Source organism: Phyllopteryx taeniolatus, chromosome 19 (assembly GCF_024500385.1).
Source record: "Phyllopteryx taeniolatus isolate TA_2022b chromosome 19, UOR_Ptae_1.2, whole genome shotgun sequence".
In the NCBI taxonomy this organism is placed as follows: Eukaryota; Metazoa; Chordata; class Actinopteri; order Syngnathiformes; family Syngnathidae; genus Phyllopteryx; species Phyllopteryx taeniolatus.
In genome coordinates, this window is record NC_084520.1 from 5,146,586 (window position 1) to 5,166,700 (window position 20,115).

The 20,115-nt window shown below is 41.1% G+C and overlaps 1 protein-coding gene across 6 annotated transcripts in view; it reads right to left on the bottom strand.

Moving 5' to 3' along the window:
* Nucleotides 1–19,876, bottom strand: part of unc13d (unc-13 homolog D (C. elegans)) — a 22,352-nt gene extending 2,476 nt beyond the window's left edge. Inside the window, exons 1-33 of one of the 6 annotated variants that reach the window (XM_061755694.1) lie at nt 19,566–19,876; nt 19,438–19,496; nt 14,809–14,964; nt 12,126–12,152; nt 11,974–12,030; nt 11,840–11,896; nt 11,654–11,761; nt 11,159–11,218; nt 10,980–11,046; nt 10,122–10,302; nt 10,012–10,056; nt 9,852–9,923; nt 9,710–9,779; nt 9,521–9,625; nt 8,936–9,028; nt 8,744–8,844; nt 7,588–7,705; nt 7,304–7,425; nt 7,144–7,234; nt 7,011–7,067; nt 6,516–6,613; nt 6,381–6,427; nt 6,174–6,304; nt 5,124–5,202; nt 4,897–5,024; nt 3,848–3,943; nt 3,556–3,762; nt 2,649–2,723; nt 1,749–1,828; nt 1,561–1,675; nt 1,338–1,409; nt 1,172–1,255; nt 963–1,083 (exon numbers count right to left, since the gene is read on the bottom strand). In XM_061755694.1, coding sequence (XP_061611678.1) covers nt 963–1,083; nt 1,172–1,255; nt 1,338–1,409; nt 1,561–1,675; nt 1,749–1,828; nt 2,649–2,723; nt 3,556–3,762; nt 3,848–3,943; nt 4,897–5,024; nt 5,124–5,202; nt 6,174–6,304; nt 6,381–6,427; nt 6,516–6,613; nt 7,011–7,067; nt 7,144–7,234; nt 7,304–7,425; nt 7,588–7,705; nt 8,744–8,844; nt 8,936–9,028; nt 9,521–9,625; nt 9,710–9,779; nt 9,852–9,923; nt 10,012–10,056; nt 10,122–10,302; nt 10,980–11,046; nt 11,159–11,218; nt 11,654–11,761; nt 11,840–11,896; nt 11,974–12,030; nt 12,126–12,152; nt 14,809–14,868 — 2,824 coding nt within the window. In that variant the 5' untranslated portion in view covers nt 14,869–14,964; nt 19,438–19,496; nt 19,566–19,876. Of the gene's footprint in view, nt 1–962; nt 1,084–1,171; nt 1,256–1,337; nt 1,410–1,560; nt 1,676–1,748; nt 1,829–2,648; nt 2,724–3,555; nt 3,763–3,847; nt 3,944–4,896; nt 5,050–5,123; nt 5,242–6,173; nt 6,305–6,380; nt 6,433–6,515; nt 6,614–7,010; nt 7,068–7,143; nt 7,235–7,303; nt 7,426–7,587; nt 7,706–8,743; nt 8,845–8,935; nt 9,029–9,520; nt 9,626–9,709; nt 9,780–9,851; nt 9,924–10,011; nt 10,057–10,121; nt 10,303–10,979; nt 11,047–11,158; nt 11,219–11,653; nt 11,762–11,839; nt 11,897–11,973; nt 12,031–12,125; nt 12,153–14,808; nt 14,965–19,437; nt 19,497–19,565 lie in introns of all 6 variants that reach the window. The other 5 variants (XM_061755693.1, XM_061755691.1, XM_061755692.1 and 2 more) reach the window with 5 other exon arrangements.
* Between the last annotated feature and the right edge of the window lie 239 nt (nt 19,877–20,115).

Consider the following 20,115-nt stretch of genomic DNA (forward strand, 5'->3'; position numbering starts at 1 on the left):
TATTGGGGGTTCACGTGCTTCTCAGTTTGGAGTCGCCTTTTTTAGATCAACTTGAAGCTACCCCAAGCTTCACCCCTACTCGCCATGGTAAAGAAATCTGTAATCGCCATTGGCACAGCATGAGCGCTGGCTAACTTTCATGAGCCCCCTCAAAATGAGATAAATTCAGCGAGACAAGAAATAGTGTGAAAGTGAATTATTATTCTTGACCCTTGAGATGTTTTGAAGACATTTGGGAACCGTTTTAAATTGTTAAAAATGTATTTTAAACTCCACTGTAAATTTCAGATTTACAGATGCCATCTGCGTTGTTCTAGCGCTATTTGCATGGGATAGAGAGCAAGCCCTGTTGTAAATAGCAAAGATTTGTGAGTAATTGACAGCTGTCTAAAACCTTCATAATTACTTATAGATGTTCCAAGATGGCAGCAAAGCACTACCTTTGTCTAAATGAAGCCCCTCAACTTACTTCAAAATTGTTCCTTGGCACCAAGATGCCATAAGATGGGAGCAAAACACCACATTATTGTAAATGAAGCTCCTTAATTCACATCAACATAGTTCCTTGGCACCAAAATGCCACATGCTCCCTTCAAAGAGCAGAAAAAAAAAATATGTGTTTTTCTGCAAATAACAGAAGTTAAAAAAAATACAAAATAATTCCCCAATTAGGTAAAGCCGCAAATGGCGACAACGTTGTAGAAAACTGTATGCGGGGAAAAAGTGTTAATAGGCCACTATTTCAGGAAATAAAGTATGCATAGTGAGTGACAACGTGTATGTAAGGTTCGATCATTTTCAATATTTGTCACTTGGCCACTTTGTGTGTTTTCAATTTTTATTTGACTAAAGAGAGACTGAGATTATAAGGGATACTGTATGGTAGTTTCTAAACCAACAAATTTAATGATGGCCTTGACTTTTTAAATTTTTGTTGCTGTGACTTTTCTGTTCAGTTTCACCATTGGAGTCCATTGGTAGGAGGTTGACTGCATTCAGCACTTCAACTCTGAGCCTTTGGTCTGATCTCCTGTAGGAGGTGAGAAGGGTGACCGCGCCGTATTTCTCACCGGCAACCACTCTCTACGGCATACAAGAGAAAAACAAGTAGCAGTTTGAATGAATACACGTGCGCAATATCCCTTCAAATGTAGGCATGCAGACATCTCACCTGCTCCCATATTTTCCCTTCCAGGAACTTGTCCACAAGATGGCGACTGCTCAGAGAGTGATGAGTCAGGTAGGCGTTGAGAGTCTGCGGCCAAAAGAAGTGATATTTGATTTTTTTTTTTTTTTACTGTGTTTTCATCACCCAGTCTACAGTTAAATCACCTCACCTTGTACTCATCAGAGTGGAGTACGTTCAATGGAAGGCCATTACCCTCGCCGTGGAAACACTGTTCCAGGCACTGAAATTGACACCACAAGAAGCTAAATCAACAGCCATGGTTTTTCTTGTTTGAATGATCTTTTTCATTTATTACAGCTTGGTGATAATCTGGATAAAGGCACAAGATATTGCAATTGAGTCCATGTTGTGCTTTAAATGTAGGTACTGACCTGCAGTGTGTACAGTAGCCTGTGACAGAACACAATGAGCCCCTCTTGCTGCGAATGCTCAGAGGCCATCTGGTGGAGAATCTTCACTGAGTTGTTCCACAAAGGAGTGAGGAGACTGCATGTGAGAGATAACAAGATGAATTTCATGTTCGATTCACTAACAACAATCTCAGAAGGCTCTTCATCACCTGTTGAAATTCTCTTGAACCAAGTTTTCGTTCATGTAATGCAGCTCTTTTTCCAGATAGCGCATGAGAGGGGTCGCAGCCTAAATCAGAAGAGGCACATATAACAATTAGGGTATTTTATGCAATTGTGGTAAACAAAGCCATATCGACGAGGGGCAGTCAAAAAGTAAGAAGCCACTTGCCCTCTAGCTTTAGTTATAAATATATGCAATAAAAAAAACAATAGACACATAGAAATAAAGCCCAAAAAGTGGGGATTTCATCGCTACTTTTCAATATACAGCCGTACCTCGATTTAACGGACAAATAATTAGTGCCCAGTTGGACCTCAAAATCACCCCTCCAATGCACCAGTGAGGTAAGTTTGGTTCAACTTCAAAACTTTTAAAACCTTTTAATACTTTTTTTTTTTTTTAAATTTATTTACAATCATTTTGTACTGTACTGAGTGTTTCAGGCCATTAAAAAAAAGCAGAAAACTATAATTCTGTACTGTAGTAGGTGTTTTTAGCCCATGGAAAAAACAAGTAGAAAACAATTTTGTTCTGTACTGGTGTTTTTAGGCCTCAAAAAGTCCGTCAGTTTAACGGCCAATCGGATTTAACAGATGACCCCTCCCCCTTTTTAGTCCGTCAAATCGAGGTTGCATTGTAATCTCCCCTTTTTTTTTTTTTTTTTGTCACCGACTGTCCATCCATGAACAAGGGCACTTATAGGCTACGCTTTTAACCATTTTCTGAGTGCAACAGGTTTCTACCAGAGGGAAGGTTGAAAAACGTTTTTTAACCTTCAAAAAAGTATTTAAACTACAAACCTTGAAAACTTCAGAAAAAAACAAACAATTATTAGCAGGTTGAATTAAATTGGGCCCATTACTTTTTGACTGCCCCTCGTACTTACGTCTTCTGTGGATTTGGAGGGAATCCTCTTTCTGGTTGACATTCTTCTGACATGAGTCTCAATGTCCGTATTCAACTGAAAAGACAGGCAGAGAGAATATGTACAGAAATAATGTTCAGTTTCAGCAGCACATTGGCTTAGTGGTTAAACTTGACCACCTCACGTCTGAGATTCTGGATTTTAATCACGGCTGGGACTTTCTGAGTGGAGTTTGCATCTTGGATTACTCCAAAAACAAGGAAGGTTTTTTGTTAATTGAAGACGCTAAATTGTCCATAGAGTAGGTGTGAATATAAGTGTGAATGGTTGTTTGTATATGCTCTGCAAATGGCTCCCAGCTCAACCGTGACCCAAATGAGGACAAGCACTATAGAGAATGGATTATGAAATCAAAAATATGTTTATTATTGTGTTCGTATATTTGACTGATGCGCTGCACAATACTGAAAGCTGCTTTGAATAATTTGCCATTATTGTATTGTATACTGTGGCTTCCACTACACGCACATTAATAAACATATTCAAAATGGTTCTGACAGAAGAATTAATCTCCAACTAGAGAAGCGAATGTTTTACGACATGATAAATGTAAAAAAATATATAATGGAACATCCATCCATTGCCTCCTAGTCCAGCGGACTTTCCAGAAGAATTTGGTTTTGGGACCAAAGAGTCAAAGACCTGAATCCTGTCACAACCCAGAAAGAGAAATCAGGACTAGTTGTTGCTGCTAGTCTGCTTGCTCCACAGTGTTGAGGTTCTTTTGAGCAAGGCATCGATCCTCCAAAAACTACTCAGTGGCCCTATGTAGCTGACCTAACATCCTAAATAAATTCAGGTTGATTGTGTAAAAACTAAGTAAGGGCACGAACAAATGACATATTGACGCAACCCCCGTATTGCACACCTTTCTGCTAAGCGTTTCCAAAGCAGAGCGGATCTCTCGTCTGAGAATTCCCTGAGCTTGCTGCACCTGCAACGGCAGCGTGTTGTGGAACTGACTTTCCCCGATAACGTGTTGAGTGCGCTCCCGAAGCCCCGCCCAGTTCAGCTGTGTGGGAAGCCGTGCCAGGACAGAGCGTAGGTATTCCAGGTCGTTCACCACAACACACAGCTGGAGAAGAAGAAAGAAGTAGATTTGAGACTTCCGTTCTACGTATAGCACATGAGGTTTTTCTTTTCTTGAAGACATTGCTCACCATGTTAATGGCGCTTCCGTGGTCGCAGTTCTTTGAGAGCATTCTGACTCTGTCCTTCAAACTATGACAATAGGTCACCACAATCTTACACACATCCTGCACACACAAAAAGAAAACACGGCATAAAAAAAAAGTCTTCAAAACCAAAGCGACAGACGGCCAGACGTTTAGTGCGTTACTTCTATTCTTATATAAGTACAGTCTAATAAAATAAAGACATTAATTTACAGCCATAAAACGTTACTTCAGATGAAGTATTTTCTTAAATGACAAAGTCTCGGTGAAAGTAGGAATTCTGGTCAAATATAGCTTGCAATGCATGATATTGCTTGTTTGAGTTTTCCTCCCATCAAACGAGGGTTTCCTGGAATAAAAGGAATGCACTTTAGTGACTCATGTAGACGTGCAAAAAGTATTCAATTAACCGACAACTCATTTGATAATTGATTAATTGTTTCGAGGCCTTGTTTAACTGAAAATTGTCCAAATCCTCAGATATTTCCGCCTCTCAACAGTAAATATTGTCTGATTTCTGTAGTCCTCAATGAAAGCACACTGATTATCTTTGTGTTTAATCAAAATGAGACATTTGCGAACATCTGTTTTTACTTTGGAAAACAATGATCAACATTTTTCTGACTTTCGGACTTACGGACCAAATCAGTAATCAATTTATGTCTGTGCATGTTCTGCGCTGTCAATTTGAAATAATGTCCTGTTTTTTGGGGGGGGTGGAATGGAATGTATCTGATTTGAGCATCCTGATAAATTAAAGGAGACCAATTATGGAAAATGTACTTTTTAATTGCTTGTACATAAATAGTTGGGTATTTAGGCTACCTGCCCACCATTCAAGGGTGTCACTAAATGTGATCAAGACACCCGGGAGTTGTTTTACATTTTGAAAACATACACAATACATCCCCAACTAAGAACAAGAGCTGAAAATGAGCAAAATCTTTCAAATCCCTTCGCAGGAAATGTGTTGCTTTTTAATGTATTGTACCAATGTTAAATGCATCAGAAATATTTGAAAAAGTATACGACACCTCTGTGATTTTGACCATGAGCATGAACGCCTCCTCAGGGTCAGGCCAGGACATCTGCTCCCACAGGTCGCACACAGGCTGGATACATGCCGCCAGGTCCACTGCTGAGGAGCTGTGTTTTATGGGCACTGCACCAGAGTGCAGGGGCTGAAGCTGAGATTCATATTTGAAATGTATCCTGATGCTGATCTCAGTGTAAACACAAGCACACGGAACACAAGGGTTACCTGGTCGACCTTTATGGCCCTCTCCACTCTGTCCATTGTGGTGTTGAACATCTGGTTGAGCCAGTAAGGCTGAGCCTCTCTGAAGCTCACATGAAAGTTGGTCAGCTTTAGTAAACCCCTAAAATGGAACATTAACTTGTAAACTATCCAGCACACTAGAAGGATAGTGAATAAATGCTCCGATTGTCAAAATAGTAACAGTTGCAGTAGAAGAAAATTGTTTTTCATCATTTATGTGACCTATAATCTGTACACTTGAATTGAATTGGAACTGGGGCCTGAGTTTGGTTGAGGGAATTATGAAAATGTCCAAATACCAGTCAGCGTTAGCACAAAACCTTCAGGCTTGAAAGCAAAAAGAAGTAAAAAATACAATAAAATAAATAAATGTCAGGAAAAGCCTACAACAGGGGTCACCACCCCGCCAAGGACCTCATGAGTAGCCTGCGGGCCTGTTCTAAAAACACCTCACAAGTGATAGGACACTGTCATTTTCTAGGAATATTGTAGAAGGGATCATTTGAAAATGTAAGCATTTGTAGAGATTATAGAAATGTAGTGTTGCATATTGATCTTTATCTTTTTTCCACCTTGTTAAAGCATTGTTGATAAATATTGTGTGAAAATCACTGACATGATGAGTGTCTTTAGACATATATCAATCATTATTCAAAATAACTTATTTTACTAATTAAAGGTACTTAAAGCAAATTTGTTATTTCAGAATTGCTACCCGAGAAATAGCTCTCTGTTGCGACCCCTGGCATACAAGAACATCTGAATTTTATTTGTCGTTAATTAGAGGCGCTTTAAATAGTGACAGGTGAGTGCTTATCGGTCAGTACTTGAACCTCAGAATCGCGAACCACTCGTCCACTGATAATGGCCTTTGATACAAACACACCTTTTGTCCCATTTGTGACGCTCGTGCTGATGACACGACATGACGTGCGAAATAAAGTCACACTGCTAAACTTGATGCAGGGTAAAAAAAATAGTATTCATTAAAGGAAATGACATGAACAATAGCAATTCCATAGTCTCTCTGACCTTTTCTGCAAGAAGGCTTTGTCTTTGCGGATGACTTGCAGGCTCAGGTAAACAGGAAAAAGGCTGTTTGCTAGACCCTGATCGATGTGACCCTCCATTTGCGATAAGGTTTCTCTCACTTCTGTCGCGAGCTACGGAAACGAGGAGAGAACAGTCAGCGTTGGTGACATGAAATGAAGTTAACGACCAGCTGTCAGTCCCACTTACCAGAGAGTCCAGCTTCTCGTAGACTGCAGTGAACACGTCCACTTGGACTGCACTAGACAAGTGCCAAAGAAACACATGATTGGACTATTAAAATGTATTTATTTGCATCTAATAAACGAAATCATTTTTACTTACCTGACAAATGTTCTATTCCACACATCCTTGTTGAGTTTTATGTCATCCCGTACTTCCTCAATCAACCTGGACAAGGCGCTAATGATCTCTGATGGCTCCTGTGTGATGGTAAAGTGCAACAACACAGCCACACACAGCAGCACAATCTATTGAAATCTAATACAAAAGCCGTGTGAATATATTTATTTATAAGCATAATTTGGTTGACACATTGAGAGTGCTGTGATTTTACAACGTGCTTAAAATGGTGAGTGGAGCGTTGTGGATTGCATTATACTGGACGAGTAGTGTATAAAGGTTAAAGGTTACTTCAAATAGCTACGATACGAACTAGGTTACTTTAGATAGCTGCAAACTGCAACCGCAATTAGGTTATAACAACTAATACAGGCGGCTGTACTCCACAAAGGTCACAGGTCAAGGATGGATACACTTGTTTAAAATACAATGCAATTAAATGACAAATACCGTACTAAGACAATGTGGTGTGTTCACCTTGGTCATCGGCTGGTGCAAACCTTTTTTGTTGGTAAACCACTCCTGTGTACCTGTCTGTTAGGGGGGAGAAAAGTCCAATCATAATAACGATGTTCTACATGTACATTACATCATTCTTTTTGGTACAGACCTGTACTGCATCAGCCACCTCATCATGCACTTGAAAATCAGCCGGGTTCATTTTCTGAAACGCCTGCGTCTTGCAGATCTGGACTAAGATTCTGGCATGACAAACTTTCATTTATTGCATGTATTTCTGATTATGCAAAGAGGTTCATCACAATTTGTACCTGAGCAACGTGTGTAATTTTGGAGTAGCACTTGGAGTTGGAGGGAAGACGTCCCTGTATTTTGACACGAGATGGAGTCCGTAATGCAGGAAACCATGAAGAGAGTCACCAAGTTCTTGTTTCTGTTAATAATACATCAATTATTTATCGCTGTAAAACTATTTTCCAATTCAATATTATAAAGTCATTATAAATTAATTGTATATATTTTTCTAAATATATGTTATTATTATTATTATTTTTTTTTTTATTGAGCAAGAACAGTTGTTTAGCACTTTTCCTACCTGTTGTTGTGGCAGCTCATGTTGATGCCAGTGGTACTCCACACAAGTGAGCTGTTGTAACAGCAAGGAGGAGTCCACCTCTATGCTTTGGCACAGTTTGCTGTAAGCCACCCACTTACTGTCATGGAGACACACAACTTTAACCAAATGTCGAAAATAATGAGAGTAACTGTAAGGAGAAATGTAGGATTCTCTTTAAATGTTACTACAATATCCTGTCTTGAAATACACGTTTCATCATTTTAGTGTGTCGGTGCCGACTAAGTGTTGTTATTTTAAGACAAATTTGCTGGCACGGTGGACGACTGGTTAGCACTTCTGCCTCACAGTTCTGAGGACCCGGGTTCAATCCCCGGCCCCGCCTGTGTGGAGTTTGCATGTTCTCCCCGCGCCTGCGTGGGTTTTCTCCAGACACTCCGGTTTCCTCCAACATCCCAAAAACATGTGTGGTAGGTTGATTGAAGACTCTAAATTGCCCGTAGGTGTGAATGTGAGTGCGAATGGTTGTTTGTTTATAAGTGCCCTGCGATTGGCTGACGACTGGTTCAGAGTGTACCCCGCCTCCCGCCCAAAGATTGCTGGAATAGGCTCCAGCAGCCCGCGACCCTAGTGAGGAGAAGCGGTAAAGAAAATGGATGGATGGATGGATGCGTCTGTAATTCTGTAGTGTTGTGGGTGAAAATCATCCTTATTATAATGTAGGGCCCGACCGGCTAGCCAGTTTAATCAGCCGATATTAGTAGCCCTTAAAAAAAAAAATTGGCCAAAAAATCGATCCAACTTTTGCTGATTTTTTTCCCCAAAGTACCACATTAGAACATGAGACAATGAGAAACCATTCAGAGAAAACATAAAGAAATCGTAAAAAAAAAAATGACGATTTTTAGCCACTTTTTGCCAATTTGTCACTTTGTTGTAAAGTTCAACAAATACTAAAGGACAATGTATTGTAAAACAGTCAAATGCTCTGCCTGTAATTCATATCTTTATTGAGGGACCAAAAAATAAGTTATTTTATTCATTATATATATTTTTTAATTAATCGGCCAATTCATCGGTTACCGGAATTTTACTCTGCCAAATATCGGAAGCAGCATCGGCCTAAAAATCAATCCATATCGGTCGGGCTCGATCAAAATGTTACAGCGTTGCTTACGCCAGGTCTTGTAGAAAAGATGAGAGGTCATTCTGCGCGGCGTAATGCTCCAGGAGAGTCTGAGCCTCACCACACAATTCCCCTTTCCATGGAGTCGAACTCTGAGAGTAATTCAAAAAGATGTACAGTAGCTACATATATAGGTAAGAACTGGTATGAGAATTTGTTGTTAAAAATAGAACTGAACTTTACCTTTTGCTTGGAAATGTAAGACAGAACAAACTGTTGCAAGATTCCACAGTAGTTGACGTAAGCATTTCGACCTGGACTTAGTGTGTCATCTCTCTGCCAGTCACACAGTATATATTGTCTCTCAAAATCATCTCAGGATCACTGTCAGTAACTAATAATGTTACTTTGAGGCAATGTAGTTACTGAAGTTTTACTGAATTTACTGTATCTTTTTTGGTTGCCAGTCAGTCACAGGGCACAGATACAGTAGCTACAGATAACCATTCAGACTGAGTGAGAATTGAACCCACGCTGCCTGCACCAAAGTCAATTAAAATAACTTGTAGACTTGTAATTATGCATGTGAATAATGTACTTTAATTTATGGTATAAATGAAATTTGGACATAATCTACATTTATATGATTATAGAGCAATTAATGAACTAATTATAACTCCAACAGATTGACTTCCAAGGACCAAAAAGGTACACAATTGTTCCTGAGCAGTAAAATGCAAAATGCAAGGGCACAAAGGGATTATAATGGGTACAGCGCAACACGTTTTTTCTTTTCTTTTCTGAGTCTATACCAAGATGCATTGTTACCGTTTTATGCATAAACTTGAGGTTCAGGTGACACTGGCCACGGTCTGGGTACGTCTCCGTTCTTGGCTCCAAAATGTACCAGTTGTCCTCAGTGCAGTGAAGATCCTGAAATAAGATTATGGAAATGTATTTTTGAAGAGAGAAGACGGTGTAGTTGCAAAAACGGGAAGGAAAACATTAACTAACTACCTGCAGTTTTATGACTATTTTCCCCAAAAAGTCATCGGTCCCTTTCTCCTTTTTGACCTCCTTAATAATTCTGAAATAGCAAAATAATAGTTTTGGCCCTTCATTGAGTGTTCAGGTGTGATTACTCAAGTAGCATACCTACCTGCTTAAACTAGAAAAGTTGGTTGTGAACTCCTCGAGTTTCTGAGTGAGTGACACCTCCTCATCTTTATCCCTACACAACAATGATCCCAATGAGATGAGCATGATTTGAACTTTCTAAAGTGGACAAAGAGGAGCTAGGGATGTATTTTTTTCAATACCACATCTCAAGGTGGAAGCTGGCACCCACGATGTCGTCAAACTCCCTGAACGATAAAATAGGATTACACAAGAACAAGTTGATCATGATAAGCAATGCATTTAGACGCACAGTATAAATGTTTCGTTCCAAATTGGGTTGAGCGTCTGCTGCTTGACGTCGGTCTGATAAATCTCATCATCAGACACGGCGTCCTTGACCACATATTTAGAGGCTTTGGCTCTGGATCGACGTGTGCGTCTCTCTTCTTCGTCCTCCAGTATGGTCAGCAAGCAATACGGGTCACTGAAACCTGGCCAACAAGAAGTTTTCGTTATTGTCTTTATGTACATTCCTAAAAGTACATTTTTATACATTAATTCACTGTGCAGTGTGATACCACACATTAATTAACCTGTGGGAAAACTGAGACACAAGAGCACTTTAATTGTTATTAGTGAATCCGTGAAATGTTTTAGTATTTTAAGTACTGGTCCTTTATCAGTTGCAGACCAAACGGTTTGTAAATATAAATGTTTTTTCAATTTATTTTACTAATTATAATACTAATGGATTGAATTTTACCTAAACATACATCCAATGAGTGGTCATATCTGACCTCTCCGTTCGTCATACATTTAGAAAAATATAATTAAGAAAGCGAGTGTCTCTGCACCTATTTCTAATGGGAGCCCAGATATTATCTTGCCAAATCCATCATAATACATAATACGATTATTTGCCAAAGAATTGATGAAATTCTTGCCAGTCACATCATTCAGAAGTTGAAATACCCTCCTAAAGGAAAAGTCGGCATCCCACCAAACATGTGTCATGCATTAATTTGAGGTAGGCTCTCGCTCACCCGTGACCCTAATGAGGACTAGCGTGACGTACGGATGGCTGAATGGTTTGTCCTTGCTTTGACCTTTGCTTAAGTGCCTTTAATTTCTCCACCACAAACGAATGTAAGATGCTGTGCAAACTCACCACTAACATCTTTTCCCAGGATTCCTTTGGCTTCCTTTACAGTGGCCATCAGGCAGTACACAGGCGGCTGTAAGGTTCAAACTGTTTAGAAACTTGAACTTCAAGACGTTCTCCTTTATGGTACCATAGCTAAAAATGTAATCGTTCGCAAATAATTGAGATATTATGGGATTTCTCACCTCTGCGTTTTGTACTTTGTCCATCAGAGAGTTGTGCTCAGACTCTGTCATTGTGAGAGCCTGGTAGAAAAGTTGTTTTGTTTTTGTTTTTTTCCACCCCCGTACGACATACTCTACTCACAAAAAGTTAGGGATATTTGGATTTCTGGTGGAATTTCAGAATGAACCTGAAAAGCACTATAACCTTTACAAATTAACTCAATTCGACCTTCTCTAAAGTTTTGGATGCACGTGTCCAACTGTTCAGTGTTTCAGTACTTTGTGCAAAACTTGCTGTTCTCTAACAAGGATCAGACCGGCCAAATTCTCGAGAGGAATTTAAACCATAAACATTTCCAAGCACTTTCTTCTGTGACTCTTCTGTATCTCTATTAGATTCATGTGCAAAGGTTATCATGCATTTTAGGTTCAACAGGACACTTCAACTGAAAGCCGAAAATCCCCAAGTTTTTGGGAGTAGTGTAATAATGCCATATATGAAGTGGAGGTGATCACCTCTTTGATGTACTGGTGAAGTTGGCGATCTGCAAAGTCCTCAGTTGATGCAGATGTTCCCATCTTGTGTGCAATAGTGTACAACAGCTCCTTATACAAAGGTTTCAGCTTTAAATAGAAGCGAATGAAGACGTTATTGTAAAGTGCCAACCATTACAATGCACATTTAGGTGAGTGATGGTATACCTCCAGCTCTTTGAAGTGACATGCTTTCTCGTCGGGGTTTTCCTCATCTTTAAAATCCTAAAAGGAAACAAGCACATCAGAGGTGCTGCTGATAATAGTAGATATAGAAAATGTAAGCATTGAAGTGCGTTCACCCTCCTGTGTCGGATCTTTCTTGTCTGCCCCAGTTTACGCACATGGCCCGGAGAGAACTAGCAAGGAAAAAACAATAAGACACCGCACTGCAATGCCAAATTGGCTAAATTGCACAATGCCATTACAACAAATACTTTGTAACACAGCTTACCTGCTTGACTCTTGGTAAACCAGGTGTCTGAAAAATTCATATAAATAGCATTACTCATATGCAGGAAGTAATAATTTATTTATAAATCATACTTATTACATTCATGTTTAAATATGTTCATATACAAAAAAACAAGGAAGACCCTTGATCCTTTGATTATAGCATCTGTTACAAACTTCCTATAATTGCAGATTATGAAATGGAAAGCGAGGCCACAACGGGGTAACAATATTCAACCCAGAGAAAGAAAGTTAAGTCAAATGTCTTAATAAGCATTTAAAGAAGTATGAACAGTGCAGCTCCGTGAGTGGTGTTAATCTAATCACAAAACTGAGAGAAAAGGGTTCCGTGCAAAGTTAAAACAGTGTGTGATGTTGTCCCATTTATGTTTGCCTGTTAAAGCTCTAGTCAGGTCTAGTCTTGGTGACTTAAAGGCATGGCTCACTTTTTCAAGTCCATCCAGTCATCCATTTCCTATACCGCTCATCTTCATTAAGGTTGCAGGGGAGCTGGATCTTATTTTGGGCGGGAGGCAGGCTATACCCTGGACTGGTCGCCAGCCAATCACAGTTTTTCAGTCAGAAAAAAAAAAAGCTTTATTGTGGAGATTTGTGATGCTGAGATCAAACGTTTAACACCCCCACGAACTTAACAAGGACTTGAGAGGGTCAGTGTCATACGTCTGAGACACATTTGTGATTCCCCAACAGTGGAAAAAGTTACCTTCGTCATATCAAGTTAGTGCCATTCTTCAGCGCTACAAACTACACTTACAATAAAAAAAAAAAACATACCAAAGTAAGTGTTTTTTTTTGTATAAATGAACAAATCACGAAAGTAGCACAGCATGTATACATACATGGTTGTTAAATCAGGCATGTGCACACATACACCCTGTGGTGTTCAAGCACCCGCCCCTTTGCCCTGGATGAAAAACATGCCCTTTATTTTGCAGCCCATATTTTTCTTCATTCGTCAAGATTAAAAAAAAATAGGTTTTTTATATATATATATATGACAGGCATTTATTTGTGTCCTTGAGAGAATTATACACAATGATATGATATGATACATGACATTGATGCTTTTGAATTTTTTTTTGTACCCTTCCTCTGACCAATACTTTTAAACAACAAGACCCCTCTCATGCTGCAGATTTTGGCTTGTGATGTAAGATGTGACTACAAAAATGTCAGAAAAAGCCTACCCGAACAGCTGAGATTCCATTGGGGTGAATCAGAGGCATTTTAAATGGTGGCAGTTATGTGTTGATTCCCATTTAACATGAGTTTCAATGTGTTTGCTTAATTCTGAACACAGCCACACACCCCGTCTAAGAAGGTGCACTTGTGCAACCACGTTATCTCAATTGTTTATTTTTACTTCCCCACTCTAAAATATTGTATTTTTCTTTCAATTGATTTGTACAGGTTATAGGTTAACTAATCGTGGTTTTTGAATAATTTACCTAGGTCTCATTTTTGTACAAAATCGATCACAAAACCTGGCATCTGAAGAGGGGTGTGTAAACATTTGATATCTACTGTAGCTTCCCTTTACCTCCTTTGTTTATAGTTTTATTATTGACTGTGTTGACTGTGTTAACAGAAATGAATACATACAATACATACAAACATAAAGTACTGTTTTTTTTTTTTTTTAATTGTATGAATAATTTTGGCAATGGGTGCCCTTTTTTTTGCCTTGAGCACCTGCCTCCAAAAATGTTTGTGGATGTGCCTGGTTGTCATATACGTGGTTGTGTAAGAGGCCTAGGCTGTCACATATGGAAAATACATGGAAATTGGCTCTACATTAGAAAAACAAAACAAAAAGCAAATATACAAATTCTGGGCAGCACAGTGGGATTGTGGTTACAGTAGCAAGTCTGCCTCACAGTTCTGAGGTTCTTCCCTTGTTGAGTTTGTATGTTGTAAACTTGCGTGGGTTTTTTCTGTCTTCCTCCCACATTCCGAAAACATGCGTGTTAGGGTAATTTAAGACTCTAAATTGTCAATAAATGTGAATGTAAGTGTGATGGTAGTTTGTCTCTATGTGGCCTGCAATTGTCTGGCCATCAGTCCAGGGTGTACTCCGCCTCTCACCCAAAGTAAGTTGAGATAGGATGATGAGAACAAGCAGTATAGAAAATTAATGCATACTTTTTTAGTATTTTATTTTGTATTGAAATAGAGTTTTTTTTTAACTGCTTAGGTTCCGTTCTGTGTCATCTGATCCAAGCTCACATCCTAAAATAATAGTGATTCATAGTCCCGCCAGCTCAAAATAGCATCACTCCATTGCAAGCATCTGCATTTGAATTTTTAAAAATTGTAAGGAATTATAGTATTATAAATAGAAGCTTATTTAATTCTGTTGGCATAGTATATGTAGTTACAAACCCAGATATTCATATTTCAAATTATGTCAAACCTTTTTTTTTACAATGGTATATTTACTTTGTACAGCACTTTCACACAGGTCAGACACCTCTTTGTACTTGTATATATTTTCTAGTGTTGCATTGTAGTACAGAAATAACCTTTTGTTGTTGATGAATGAGATTAAAAAAGCCTTTGAACTTTGATGAAATAAAAAGGCATCACTATGCCCCTGTTCACTGAATAAACATTGACTTTGCCTAATGCATTATTGACCAACCCAAGTATATAACAGTCCTTACTTGTTCAGGTGGTTTGAGTAGATGATCCTCAGAGCTGGTGGTCTCCCGTTGAGTTGACATGTTGCTGTCTGATGAGCTGCCACTGGGCCCTGCATGCACAAGTGACAATGCACGAGCAGAATCTTTGATGAAACTGTCACACAGGAAGTCCACTTCCTGCAAAAATGAGGTAGCGCAGATGACTGTGACTTTTGGCTATATAAATACTACCCTAAATTGTACCTGAATCTGTCTCTTTTTGTTCACTACTCTCCTGTATTCTACAGCAAAAATAAAACAGTCCGCACACACACACACACACACACACACACACACACACACACATATATATATATATATATATATATATATATATATACTTTTTTATATATACAGTGCATATACAAAATCATTAAGCGTTACTACAAACAGTTTTACCAGAATCATTTTTCTTAGCCAAGTACATTAAAAACACACAAGGAATTTGTCTTCGGTAGTTGGGGCCACTCTAGTAGCCACTCTAGTAGCCTCCTCATAGGCGTTTATAGCCCATTACAGTGTGTCCTTTTTAAACAACGTAGAAAAGTGTAAAACCATACAGTACTTGGTTCAAATGTAATATTTTACAGCAAAAACACAGCTCCCCTGATTCCCTCAAAAATGGTTTGTTCCACTCCATCACAATCCCCCCCCCCCCCACCACCCTCCTCCAGACAGAGTGGTGCGGTCTACATGCACAGAGCAATATGCTTCCTTCCAGTTATATGGTGTAAGTACATGGCTTGAACCAGGATATGTGGCACATGTCTTAACTTCTACCACTCAATACAAACACACTATTATCATTACCAGTTCTCATTTTTGCTGCATGTAATCCCTTATGTATTTAGGTAGGAGTTAGCTGACAAAGTATACACAAAACACAATTTCCATTAATCAGAATCATCTTTATTTCAGAATCAGAATCATCTTTATTTGCCAAGTATGTCCAAAACACACAAGGAATTTGTCTCCGGTAGTTGGAGCCGCTCTAGTACAACAGACAGTCAATTTACAGAACACTTTGGAGACATAAAGACATTGACAAAAAACAATTGTGCAAAAAGATGCAGAGTCCTCTAGCACTTGGAGCAGTTCGAATCACTAATATCCCAATAGTCCGGTGCAATGACCGTTGTGCAAAGGGCGCTGACACTTCAAGGAGTGTATGCGGTTTAAAGTGACAAGTAGTGCGATAATCTGGGACAATGGTTGTGCAAATGTTACAGATACTCCTCAATCAGTGTGCAAACGGAGCAGATGCTACTCTGGCATGAGTGGCCAGTATATGCAAATAGTGCAGCATGGCGAGACAACTACAGCGAGTGCACGAGTAATACATAATTGGCCCCACAGAAATGTGACAACGAACTCAAGTCAAAAAATTGCCAGCTTGTTGTAATGGAATTATAAGTTAGCTCTTTAAGAAGTTGATTGCAAGAGGGAAGAAGCTGTTGGAATGTCTACTAGTTCTAGTTTGCATTGATCGGTAGCACCTACCTGAGGGAAGGAGCTGGAAGAGCTGGTGACCGGGGTGAGGAGGGTCCGAGAGGATTTTGCACGCCCTTGTCTTAGTTCTGGCAGCGTGCAAGTCCTCAAGGGTGGGTAGGGGGGTACCGACAATCCTTTCAGCAGTTTTGATTGTCCGTTGCAGTCGGAGTTTGTCCTTTTTTGTAGCAGCACCAAACCAGACTGTGATGGAAGAACACAGGACTGATTCGATGACCGCTGTGTAGAACTGTCTCAGCAGCTCCGGTGGGAGGCCCTGCTTTCTCAGAAGCCGCAGGAAGTACATCCTCTGCTGGGCCTTTTTGAGGACGGAGTTGATGTTGGTCACCCACTTCAGGTCCTGGGAGATTGTAATTCCCAGGAACTTGAAGGTCTCGACGGTTGACACAAGGCAGCTGGACAACGTGAGGGGCAGCTGTGGCGAAGGATGCCTCCTGAAGTCCACGATCATCTCTACAGTCTTGAGCGTGTTCAGCTCCAGGTTGTGTCGGCCGCACCACAGCTCCAGCCGCTCCGCTTCCTGTCGATATGCAGACTAGTCACCGTCCTTGATGAGGCCGATGACAGTGGTGTCATCTGCAAACTTCAGGAGTTTGACAGTCGGGTTCGCTGAGGTGCAGTCGTTCGTGTAGAGAGAGAAGAGCAGCGGAGAGAGGACACAACCTTGGGGCGCCCCAGTGCTGATGCTGCGTGTGGATGAGGTGGCCTCCCCCAGCCTGACCTGCTGTGTCCTGCCCGTCAGAAAGCTGTAAATCCACTGGCAGATGGCAGGTGAGACGCTGAGCTGGAGAAGCTTGGATGAAAGGAGTTCAGGGATGATGGTGTTGAACGCTGAGCTGAAGTCCACGAACAGGATCCTCGCGTAGGTCCCTGCACTGTCGAGGTGTTCTAGGATGAAGTGCAGTCCCATGTTGACTGCATCATCTGCAGATCTGTTCGCTTGGTAGGCAAACTGCAGGGGGTCCAGCAGGGGACCTGTGACACTCTTGAGGTGGTCCAGCACGAGACGTTCAAAGGACTTCATGACCACAGATGTCAAAGCGACAGGCCTGTAGTCATTCAGACCCGAGATTGCAGGTTTCTTGGGGACTGGAATGATGGTGGAGCGTTTGAAACAGGATGGAACTTCGCACATTTCCAGAGATCTGTTGAACATCTGAGTGAAGACTGGAGCGAGCTGGTCCGCGCAGACTTTGAGGCAGGATGGGGACACGTGGTCCGGGCCTGCCGCTTTGTTAATCTTTTGTTGTTTGAAGATGCGTCTCACATCCTGTTCATGGATGGTTAACGCAGAGGTCAGAGGTGTGATTGTGGTCGCGGGTGCGGCCGGGTGTGTGTGTGGTGTGAAACTGTCCTTTTCAAATCTGCAGTAGAAGGTATTCAAGTCGTTGGCTAGTGTGCTATTGTTCTCAGCTTGGGGGGATCGTCGCTTGTAATTAGTCAGCGATTGGAATGCATGCCAGACTGATTTAGAGTCGTTTGCGCTAAACTTATTTTCCAACTTTGCTGTATAGATCCTCTTTGCAATGTTAATTTCTTTGGTCAGCTGGTTTCTAGCTCGATTATACAGGGCCCTGTCCCCGCTCTGATATGCGTCCTCCTTAGCTTGGCGAAGCTGCTTAAGTTTAGCAGTGAACCACGACTTATTGTTGTTGAATGTGCGAAATGATTTTGTTGGTACTCAGACCTCTTCACAGAAACTGATATAGGATGTGACAGTGTCCGTATATTCATCCAGGCTGCCAGCTGAATTTTCAAAGACACTACAGTCTGTGCAGTCTAAACAGCTTTGAAGTTCCATCTTGGCTTCATTTGTCCACTTTTTGACTGTTTTCACTGTAGGCTTCGCACATTTAAGTTCTTGCCTGTACGTCGGTATTAAGTGAATTAAGCAGTGATCAGACGAGCCCAGGGCTGCACGAGGTATAGCACGGTATGCGTTTTTTACCGTAGTGTAGCAGTGGTCTAAAGTATTATTTTCCCTGGTAGGACAGTCGATGTGCTGCTTGTATTTAGGGAGTTCGTGGTTGAGTTTAGCTTTGTTAAAGTCCCCGAGAATAATGAGGGGTGAGTCGGGGTGTTTTTTTTTCAATTTCGTTGACTTGATCGGCAAGCGTTAGCAATGCGGCGTTCGTGTTAGCTTGAAGCGTTATATAGACTCCAGCCAGTATGAATGATGCGAACTCACGTGGCGAGTAGAATGGTTTACAGTTTAAGAATAGCGACTCCAAATGCGGGCTGCAGTGTGTGCTGAGCACCGTGACGTCCGTACACCATTTTTCGTTGATATAGAGGCATATCCCGCCGCCCTTTGTTTTCCCCGATGATTCCAAGTCGCGGTCCGCTCGATGAATGTGGAAGCCGGGAAGCATGACGCCGCCATCGGGTACAGCGTCGCAAAGCCAGGTCTCCGTGAAGCACATGGCCGCGGAACGTCCGAAGTCTTTACTGGTCTTTAACAGAAGATGAAGCTCGTCCATTTTGTTGGGTAGGGAACGTACATTCGCGAGGTGGATCGACGGGAACGCCAATCTGTGTCCTCTCTTGCGGAGTTTCACCTGAATGCCGGCTCGCTTCCCTCTGTGGCGCCGCTTCCGTCTCCATGCGCCGAAAACCGCGGTGCCGCTCCGGTGAGTAACTCGGGGAAAAAACTGAGCGGATATTCGAAAGTTGGTGACAGAAAGTCCAGAGTAGACTCCTTGATGGTTAGCAGGTCTCCCCTTGTGTAAGTGAGTCGTGTAAGGTCTCCAAAGACGGACGAAAAACAAAGACAATACTAGAGAGCGCTTTACCGAGGCGACCACACTGGTAGGCGCCATCTTGGTAGTTAATCATATAATGCAATGTTTTACATGTGCATTTGTGCAAAATTGGCAAAGTGTCACTATAAAATTAAACAGGTAAGTGAATGTGTTAACACATTCACTGCCACTGGTGGAGAGTCTTGCGCAATGCACATTCAGCGCCATTGACGGCTTTAGAAGTCAAATATCCATGTTAACTGGGAAGGCTGGCAGTGAATAAGTTTTCATAACAAGGGGTAAGAAGCTATTGGAATGTCTGTTGATTTTCTTAGTGTGCATTGTTTTTGATAGCACCTACCTGAGGGTTGGAGCTGCAAAAGGTGGTGACCAGGGTGGGGTGAGTCCAAGTGACGGCAACTGTGGCGAAGGATGTTTACTGAAGTCCACAATCATCGCTACAGTCTTGAGCGTGTTTGCTCCACTTACCGTCCAAATGCAAACTCGTCGTTGGCCTATATGTCGTTGTTGACGAGACCGATGACTGTGGTGTCGTCTGCAAACTTCAGGAGTTTGACAGATGGGTGTGTTGTGGTGCAGTCGTTTGTGTAGAGAGAGAAGAGCAGCGGAGAGAGGACACATCCTTGGGGGGCCCCGGTGCTGATGGTACGAGTGGATGAGGTGGCTTCCCAACAGCCTCACTTGCTGTCTCCTGTCCGTCAGGAAGCTGTAAATCCACTGGCGTATGGCAGGAGACATACTGAACTGACGGAACCTGGAGGAGAGGAGGTCCATTCCCCCCCCACCAAGATAAATAGGTAATAAACCGTCATAGAATTGGATTTGTCCAGCTCAACCTTTAGCAGTACAGTCTTTATGATTACATTTCATTAGACATGTTTGGCACAACCTTGATAATGAAGCACCTGAAAAACATATTTTGGTTGAATGCCTATTTAAATTTAGTTGTTCTCTAATTACAGTACAGGCGGCTTACAATAATATTAAATGTACTTTTTTAGCGTTAGAACCTCTGCCT